At 51.5% G+C, this 9,753-nt stretch overlaps 1 protein-coding gene across 1 annotated transcript; it reads right to left on the bottom strand.

Moving 5' to 3' along the window:
* Positions 1-353: 353 nt before the first annotated feature.
* Positions 354-5,426, bottom strand: LOC125758190 (uncharacterized). The gene is made up of 3 exons (XM_049415049.1): positions 5,344-5,426; positions 3,298-4,336; positions 354-485 (listed from the first exon to the last, which is right to left on the bottom strand). Exons 1-3 carry the CDS (start codon positions 5,424-5,426, stop codon positions 354-356), a joined length of 1,254 nt encoding a protein of 417 aa, XP_049271006.1.
* Positions 5,427-9,753: the final 4,327 nt, after the last annotated feature.

A 9,753-nucleotide genomic window follows, 5' to 3' on the forward strand; every position in this document is an offset into this window, starting at 1 on the left:
CTCCAGCAGGCGGGATGCGGCGAGTCCATCGTCTCGCTGCTCGCTGACCACCCGCGGTGTCGAACGGCGGCCGCAGGCCAGGCTTCCCCCTCGCCCCAGAGCATGGGTCTCGGCAGCTGGCGCGGACTCGAGCACAGACGTCTTGTCACCGGGAGATACATGGCGCTGCAGCGCACTTCCCCGTATTCTGGGAAACTCAGCGTCGCAGCTCTTCCTGGGACACGAAGGCGCGAGGTGTCGCATTTCGACTCCGGCGATAATGGTGTGACAGCGAGCCGAGCTGAACCCCTCGTGCGAAGCTGCAGAGCGCGTCCTCTCGCTTTTCTTCTCGGTGCAAAGCGGGGCTGCCTCCTTTACTCTGTCCCGGCGCCCCGCAGCGAAGGGGAGACCGGGGCGATCATAACAGCTCCTCCGGGGCCAGGAAACTCTCGAATGGCCAGGATCCCAATTGCTGGCCATGAAGAGTGGCTTGGAGTCGACGATGACTGCAGACACGCAGCTAGAAGAACCACACACAAAGGGAAACAGCAGAAAGAACGATCCCGGCGCCACAACGCCACACCGCGCACAAGCATTCGGATTCTGCTTTCAACCTACCAGGCTCAAGAAACAGTGTTCAAAAGACAAATTAAAATTTTGAACAGTGAGAGGCATTTTAAAATAAAGCAAGTGACCATCCTCCCCTTGAAAGTTTCACGAAAACCGAAATCGTCACTACAAGTATTAAAGTAAACCAACTTGGGAACTATTTAGGCAACGGCAACGTGAACATTATCAAGCCAAAGGTTAAGTAAAGGCTTCCGCTTTACCAATCAAACTAATCTGCTAAGTCCGTCGGCATTTCCGTTCATTTTACCTTTTTTATACCGGACGGAAAAGTTGTACTCTTGGAGGATAAGACTCCATCGGAGCAAGCGTCCATTTTTGTTTGACATTTGGCGCAGCCAAGTTAGCGGACAGTGATCCGTCTCGAAAGTGAACCTCGCTCCGTACAGGTAGCAGGACAATTTCTGTGCCGCCCATACTAGGCATGCGCACTCTTTTTCTGAGGCACTGTACACCTCTTCCCTCACTGTTAACTTGCGACTTGCATAGAGAATGGGATGTTCCTTTCCGTCCTCTCCCACCTGACTTAATACAACGCCCAATCCTCTGTCGCTCGCGTCACATTGCACTACAAATTCCTTAGTGTAGTCAGGGGTTCTCAGCACTGGCCTTGATATCAACAATCTCTTAAGGTCTATAAATGAACCTTCTTTCTCGGCATCCCAAGCTACTCTTTCGGGTTTTCCTTTTCGCAGCGCATCTGTCAGTGGGCTTGCTATCTGAGAATAACCGGGTATGTACCGCTCGTAATACCCGACCAGTCCCAGAAAGGAGCGAATATCTCGCATGTTTTGAGGCCGCGGGAACTCAGCTATAGGCCCCATTTTGAGTTCGGACGGACTCCGGGTCCCTCGTCCCACCACGTGACCCAGATATGTCACCTGCGAACAGCCGAAGCTGCATTTTTCGGCTTTTATGGTGAGTCCCGCCTCACGCAGCCTTGTCAACACAGTTCTCAAGTGTGCCACATGTTCTTTCCACGTTTTCGAAAAGATGGCTATGTCGTCGAGATACGGGACGGCATAGTCGTGCAAATCTTTGAGTACAGTATCCATTAACTTTGAAAAGCTATATGGTGCATTCTTAAGTCCAAAGCTTAGCACAAGAGGCCGAAATGTGCCCACCGGAGAAATAAATGCTGCATAACGGCTGGCACTCTCTGACAAAGGCACTTGCCAGTATCCCCTTACCAAGTCAAGTGTCGAAATGTAATTAGCGCCACTTACTCTCTCGACCCGTTCCTCAATGTTCGGTATAGGGTAAAGCTGATCCCTGGTGATTGTGTTCAATTTCCGATAATCGACACAAGGACGCGGATCTTTACCCGGCACTTGCACCAGTATCATGGGTGAGGTATAATCACAAGCTTCCGTCGGCTCAATCACCCCAAGCTCTAGCATACGCTTTATTTCACCCTCAATGATCTGATGCTGTTTTGGAGAAACCCTGTAAGGTTTCGATGTGACCGGCTCGGATGACGTTAGCTCAATTTCGTGAGTCATCAGATTTGTCTTTCCCGGCCTTCCGCTAAAGCTGTCGCGAAATTCACCTAACACTTCTTTCAGGTCCATTAACTGTCGCTCTTCGAGAACTCCACGGCTCGCCGAGAGAGCCAGAATTTCCTCTGCACTGCGCTCTGTGCATGTATCCGCTCCCAACGCTGGGAGATCGTCAGCCATTTCCTCCTGTCAGGGGCGTAGCCAGAAATTTTTTTCGGGGGGGTTCAACCATACTTTATGTATGTTCGTGCGTGCGTTTGTATGTGTGCGTGCCTATATACGCAAGCAAAACTGAAAAATTTCGGGGGGGGTTTGAACCCCCCCAACCCCTCCCCTTTGCTACGCCCCTGCCTCCTGTACATTTAACAACATGCTGACAACTTGTGCTGTCCCGACATACGGTTTCATTAAGTTGCAATGGTAAATCTTAATTTTATTTCCTAGACCAGGCATTTGCAAAGCATAGTTCGTCTCCGAAAGCTTATGCGCTACCTCTACTGGCCCCTCCCATTGAACTTCCAGCCTGTTCTTCCGCGAGGGCCGCAAGATCATGACTTTGTCGCCCTCGTTGAAAGTTCTACGCCTCGCATTTCTATCGTAATACGCCTTCGCGGTTTCCTGAGCTGCTTTCATGCCTTCCTCAACCAGTTTACGCGTGACACTTAGACGCTCCAGAAGTTGCAGTACATAAGCCACGACGGTCTGGCTCTCTCCTGTTCCCTCCCACAACTCTCGTAACATAGCAAAGGGGATCGGAGAGTTCGCCCGTACACCAGCTCCGCCGGCGTGAACCCGGTAGCCTCATGTGGGACGGTTCTCAATGCAAAGAGAGCGGCGGGCAGACAGCTTTCCCAGTCCTCTCTATACTCGTAACACAAGGCACGTAGTACCCTTTTCAGTACCGAGTGCAGTTCTCTACGCTGTTGGATTGGGGATGATATACAGAACTGTGTAACAGCCTCACGCCACACTTTCTGAGAAACGTGGTTGTCAATGCACTGGTGAACACCGTTCCCTGATCGGCCTGAATTTCGGTGGGGAAACCGATGCGTGAAAAGGTTGTCAGCAGAGCGTCCACTATCTCAGAGGAGCTCAATTCTTTCAATGGAATCGCTTCCGGAAACTTAGTTGCCGGACATATCATCGTTAGCAGGTATCTGTATCCTGACTTTGATTTCGGCAAAGGTCCCACAGTATCAATCACAAGTCGCCGGAAGGGCTCCGTGATGAGTGGAACGAGTCGCAAAGGGGCTTTCCATTTGTCGCCCAGCTTTCCAACCCGTTGGCATGCATCGCATGACTTCACCAGCAGCTCTACGTCTTTGAAACACCCTGGCCAATAGTACTCCATAAGAAGCCTTTCTTTTGTTTTCTTCACGCCCAGATGTCCCGACCATCCATTTCCATGACACAGACTGAGAATATCCCTGCGGTACATTTCGGGAACTACCAACTGGTCAAGAATTTTGCCTTTCTGGTCTTTGTAATGTCTATACAGAAGTCCGCCCTTTTCGTGCATAGTGATGTTGCGTCTAGCAATTCCCTCCTTGGCCGTGAGGTGCAAACGCGCTAGACTGGGGTCTTTCTTTTGCTCAGCACTTAGGGACCCTCTATCTACTTGCAAAAGCTTCTCAAAACTAAGCGATCCCGGCGCCAGCAGCAAACCCTTCCCGTCACTCTCCGATGCTGGTTCCTCCGTTTCAGCATCCGCGCACCCGCTGCCTTCGAGGATTACTTCCTCGGGTTCACCCGTTTTAAATCCAGATTCTTCCTCGCTCGTTTCTACCGATTTCGGATATGTTTGCTCACTTTCAGGTGTGCCCGCTCCCGAGTTTTGCGTTAGCTGTGCGGCAAGCTGACGGGTTTTAGATCGGGTCAACGCCTGCACCCTTCCCTCTCCGAATTTCTGACCACGTTCACGCAACAGCCGGTCAGATCGGTTAGAAAACAGATAGGGGTATTCTAATGGCACCATTTTCGAGACCGCAGCTTCTGTTACGAGTTCTCCGAACGGGCCGGAAATAGTAACTTTTGCCATTGGCAAGCACACACTGTGCTCCTCTAGTACCTGCTTTATCCACGTTACCTCCCCTGTGAAATCATCGGCGGCAACATAGGACGGGTGCACGACGTCCGTGGTAGCGGCGCTATCTCTAAGCACTCTACAGGATTCTCCATTAACCTTAAGGTCATGCAGGTACGGCCGAAGAAGCTCCAAGTTCTCTTCGCTGCTGTCCACATATGAGAACACGACACGTGGCTTCTTACACTTTACTGAAATATGCCCGAACCCCTGACAGTTGTAGCACCTCAAAGGCGGTCTTGCTTCGAATTCCTTTTTTGTTGCCTTTTCGGCCGCCTCCAATCTCGAACCACTCTCGTCCGAGTGCTGAGCCTTTTCTGGGGTTTTTCTAGGGGCTTCTGCCTGCTCTAGATTTCTATTTTGTGCAGGTTTCTTAGTGGGAAAATATTTCCGCCCTCGGCATGGCCCTCTTCCACGTTCAGTTTTCTACGCCTCGCGTACTCATCTGCCAGTTCAGCTGCCTTTTCGACCGTGTCAACCCCATCTCGATCCTGTATCCATAGTTTCATTGCTTGGGGAATGCGCTGAAGAAATTGCTCTAGGCAAATGCACTCACCGATCTTATCACGGCTTTCGTAAACTTCCGCGCTCTTCAGCCACTCTATGAGGTTGGTTTTCAGCCCATATGCGAACTCTGCATAGTCCTCATTCCATTTTTTTGCTGAGTCCCTAAACCTCTGCCGGAACGCTTCTGTAGAGAGGCGGTACCTTTTTAGGAGGGTCAACTTAACTTTCTCGTAGTCGTCCGCATCCCTTACATCGAGCCTCGCCACAACATTCGCAGCTTCACAGGGCAGCAACGTCAAAAGCCTCTGCGACCACGTATCCGGAGCGCAGTTCACCTTTTCACAAGTTCTCTCGAACTGCACTAGAAACAAGCCTATATCTTCCCCCATCTTAAATGGTTGGATCCACTTGTCCATACGATAGGATTCTCCTTCGCTTGCTCTGCCAGGAGTGCCGCTTAACGCTCCTTGAATCGCTAAGCGCTGTCTCTCGATTTCTAGCTCTAGCTTCCTTACCTCTCTGTCTGATTTCTCTTTTTCGTACACTCTCTTAATTTCTTCCTCCTTCAGAGTCTTTTGAACTAGTTCCCAAGCAATCAGAATGTTCTCCGCCCCATTACCGCTTTCGATTCTTTTCAATAGATCGCACTTTTTCATGGCTTCCTCACATTCAAGTTCCAACTCCTCGCACAGCAGCAACAATTCTCCCTTTCGCAACTTCCTCAGGTCCATGGTCACTGCTTTTAAGCACTGGCTTTGCCCTCTCACTGGTGCTTAAACAAACGAAATTGCACCCAACAATTGTCGATTCCCAGGAATTCAAACTATTAACCCAGAATCTGAAGCCTGGCAAATCTCAATGCAAAAACCGAACGCTCACCCGCAAATGCAGTGCCATGTCACCAGGTCCATCCCGTCCGCTGCCACCAGTGTTGTTGTTTTAGAGGCCCTCGCGACTGCGCTGGCTCCGTCGCGTTCAGGCAGGCGGTCGAAAACCTCGTCCTCGAGAGGCGCTGCTGTTGGAGGAACCGTACATGAAGCCGATGAAGAGTACCAGAGATTTATTTACAACTGTCCAGATTCAACGTTGGTTCCCGATCTCTCTATCATGCCTTCGATGGCACCTTTTACACACCCCGCAGTCCCCAGATGTTAGAACTAGGGAAATGGGGGACAAAGTTTCCCGCCAATCAGGCCACGATCTTCGCTGGTCACCTCGCGGGCACCGCCCCCACCACGCGCGCACACAGACGCACGCGTAATGTTCTTGTCTTCGCGGAAAACAGGCCTCCAGCAGGCGGGATGCGGCGAGTCCATCGTCTCGCTGCTCGCTGACCACCCGCGGTGTCGAACGGCGGCCGCAGGCCAGGCTTCCCCCTCGCCCCAGAGCATGGGTCTCGGCAGCTGGCGCGGACCCGAGCACAGACGTCTTGTCACCGGGAGATACATGGCGCTGCAGCGCACTTCCCCGTATTCTGGGAAACTCAGCGTCGCGGCTCTTCCTGGGACACGAAGGCGCGAGGTGTCGCATTTCGACTCCGGCGATAATGGTGTGACAGCGAGCCGAGCTGAACCCCTCGTGCGAAGCTGCAGAGCGCGTCCTCTCCCTTTTCTTCTCGGTGCAAAGCGGGGCTGCCTCCTTTACTCTGTCCCGGCGCCCCGCAGCGAAGGGGAGAAGGGGGGCGATCATAACAAGGGGCACAACGCCTGCCTGGGCCCGTATTCCCAAAAGGCGACAATCGCAAAAGTATCGCCTTTGGTGCGCGCTGATTGGCTATTGAGCAAACCGGAAAAGTTAGGGCGCCATCTGGTAATTCCGCCGACGTCAATTTTGCGTCATGCTGCTCGACGGTGCTACGGTGCTCTCGACATATTTGCAATAAACGAAGGCACCGTTAACCATCGGTTCGTGGTGAAGTCTAGCATTTCAATGACGTAGGCGGTAGCTTCTAGTATTCAATCCTCGGTGGATATACGCAGCATTTTTTGCGCTGAGGGGTGTTATCAGCACTCGTTCTTTGCCAGCGCGTCTTTTTTCGTGGTTTGAACGTCCCAGGAACATGAACCGTGCGTTGCTCGCGTGGCTTATCGCGAGGCGGCAACATGTTGAGATCTTGAGACGATGTCGCTGCGGCGGCACGCTACAGCTGAACTCTCCGAGTACGCCGTGTTAAACTCTCAACGAAAATACGTTTCACGCAAAGTTGCATTCTTTAAATATTATACTGTGCATTAAATAATTGAACAAAAAAAACGTTGAAAGCACTTTCAACACGTCTTATACTTCAAGTAGCCACAGCCAAGGCGGCCAAGCCTGGCCATTGCGTAGAAGCAGCAGCACACGCTCGAAAACGGCGCACTCGGGTTGTTCTGCTCTCGCACGGTGCGCTCACTCCTGTGTTGTGAGACATTCGTTCTACCAACGGCCAGTAGCAACAATGACGTCACAGGCAAGTGTTTTTTTTACTTATTGAACGCATCGAATTCTACGTCACCAAACGCGATACTATCGCCTTTTGCGATCGTTTGAGAATACGGGCCCTGCTCCTTGAACGGGCAGAAGGAGCAGAGGAAATGAAGATAGGGGGGAAAGAAAGAAGGAAAAAAACAAATAACACAGGCATAAACACAAATAAGCAGTGCTCGCTGCATAACGAATGCGGGACACTAAAAAGTGTGCTCTATAGTGTCTCACATGACCCACATGACGGACTGTCTACACGTTCTTAACGGAATAATATCCCACGCACTGATACAGAGCCAACTTCTAGCTTATAGAGGGCTCTGTCACGACGAGGCAATCCACGACCACGAATACGGGGAACAATCCGCTTGCTACACGCTGGTCAGGGTGCTGCTTCAGAAGATGTCAGCGGATCAACAGACGAGCGTTGTCAAACAGGCATGAAATTTCTTGGCAGTCACATTCGATGCGGGCACAACTTGAAGCTAGTTGATCGGCGTCTTCATTGTCATCAATACCCACATGCGTAGGTATCCAGTGGCAAATGAGGGACAAACCCCACGAGAAATAACACACGATCGCGTTATAAAGCACGCCAAAGGGGGCGACGCCGTGTACACGCTCCCGGATTAATGTTGATCACCACTGCATCCATCGTAAAACGAACCGCGTATGGGCGCTTGTCAGCGAAAGGCTCAAACATTTCGGCGTCATCTCTACGGCGGCGGGTACCGCTTCAGCGCAAAACAAACGCGAACATGGGCGCCGCCATGTTGCTTGAAAACAAAAAAAAAAAACAAAACAAAAAAAAAACCAGAAGCCATAGCTGCCATAGCCTCCTTTATATGCAGAAGCGCGCGTAGGTCACGTGACCATCTCCAGCCAATAGCGGCGCAGTATGGGTCCCAGCCATCCTAGGTATAGTGCCTAGAATATACTTATTCTAGGCACTATATCCTAGGGGTTCAGTAATCATGAGCTGTAATTCGTCTCCCGCGTTACTCATCAATGCAATGCAGTGATTCCACTCCTGCGCCAACTGCGCCAAAGTGCGCCAAATTGTATTTACTGCGCCATCCTGATAATATCGACGAAATTCGCGCCAAACTGCGCCAAAGTCTCGGGTTTGGGGGCGTCTATCACCGGCAATCGCACCGCCGGCGCGTCAGAACATGTGCAGCTCGATCTTGGGGCTGCCAATAAAGTCGCAATCATGGACCAAGAATTATTCCGCTGAATAAATAGCGCTCGCGTGTGCGTTCCGAGTAAGCCACAATGCCATGCACGGTACCGACGCAGCTTCTGTTCTGCAAGTCGGCTCGACAGCAAAACGCGCTCTCCGCAGAGGCTCGGGTAGGCTCGGGACGTCTAGGCCTATCGGTAGCGAGAAAGTGCGACGGCGATTCATCGGCGGACGTCATCTGTTCCAGAAACGCTGCTGATAGCTCGTTTCAAGCGTCGCACGGCACGTAAGGAAAGCAATGTTCAGTAATAACTACACGAGTGCCGCTAAAATGTCTTGTCACTTCTGTTTCCGGACATCGCGGAATGAAATCTGGGATCGCTCGCAGTAGGTATATGGGGCAATATCGAATTTTCCTTGCTTCGCGTTTATGGAAGAGCACGCGAACGGTGGAAACGCGTTGACACTTTTCCTCAGATATACTTTATCCATGGATCTTCATTCGGAACAGCTTTTTCGTAATTCCTTCCGCCAGCACGTCAGAGTTTGTAATCACTCTGCGGTAAATACCCCCTAAAAGGCCCTGCCGTTTCGAGCTCACGTGCTAGGGTTCCAATTCGAATTTTTTGCTTGCTTTTTTAAAAATGTCATCTCATTAGTAAAATCATATATATCTCCTGGTCGGAGCAGCCGCAAATGCGCAGCTGTCAGTAGCGGGCCCGTCGCTGACGGCCCACAGTGAAGCGGCTACGCCATGTTACACGTCCGCCCTTGCTTTCGGGGGTCAATAGCTAACGGTTAAAAAAAAACTCAGTTTCGCTTAAGAGCGAAGCAATGAATGCGATACCAAAAAATTGTATTGTGAAACGAAGTAAGACAAGCAGCTAACTCTTTTGGATCCGATCTCGCGTAACTCAACAAAACGCTGTTTTAAGGGAATATGGCCCCTCCAGGAACCGAAGCGTTTTCTTGCTCTGAGTTATCTAAACGCGAAGTAAGCGTTGAGAGCACAGCAAGTTTACGAGCCGTCTCCTGATGCCTCGAGATAGCGCGCGCGCAAGCGACTGCGCCCTTCGAACGATGTGGTCCTCCCCCCCCCCCCTTCCGGTCCCCTGGCGTCCCTTCATGCTCCTTACGAAAGACGGGCGGGGCGTCTCCTCTCTGTTTGATGAGCAATCGACGGCAGGACCGCACGCGGGAAGATGTTATGTCATGCGCTGTCCGTACGGCGGAGACAGATGGCCGGCTAGCTTAATCTCCGCTTCAGCCGCGTTCGTCGCCAGCGCTCGCGAGCTTTTACCCGCGGCTAGAACGCGCGTGGTGATGTTATTAATTTGGACTTTATATGGAAAATTACGGCAACGGCGACGGCAAAAATCCGCCGAGAGTGTCCATATAATTGCTATCGCAAG

The sequence above is a fragment of the Rhipicephalus sanguineus genome, chromosome 4 (genome assembly GCF_013339695.2).
Source record: "Rhipicephalus sanguineus isolate Rsan-2018 chromosome 4, BIME_Rsan_1.4, whole genome shotgun sequence".
Lineage (NCBI taxonomy): Eukaryota > Metazoa > Arthropoda > Arachnida > Ixodida > Ixodidae > Rhipicephalus > Rhipicephalus sanguineus.

Excerpts from the sequence above, each read along its gene's own strand:
- LOC125758190 (XM_049415049.1), bottom strand. The coding sequence starts at position 5,426 with ATGGACCTGAGGAAGTTGCGAAAGGGAGAATTGTTGCTGCTGTGCGAG. Across the intron at positions 4,337-5,343 it reads TGTGAGGAAGCCATGAAAAA|CAGCGAAGAGAACTTGGAGC; the intron begins GTGCGATCTATT and ends ATATGTGGACAG. Across the intron at positions 486-3,297 it reads GGCGACTTGTGATTGATACT|TCATCGTCGACTCCAAGCCA; the intron begins GTGGGACCTTTG and ends GCGTGTCTGCAG.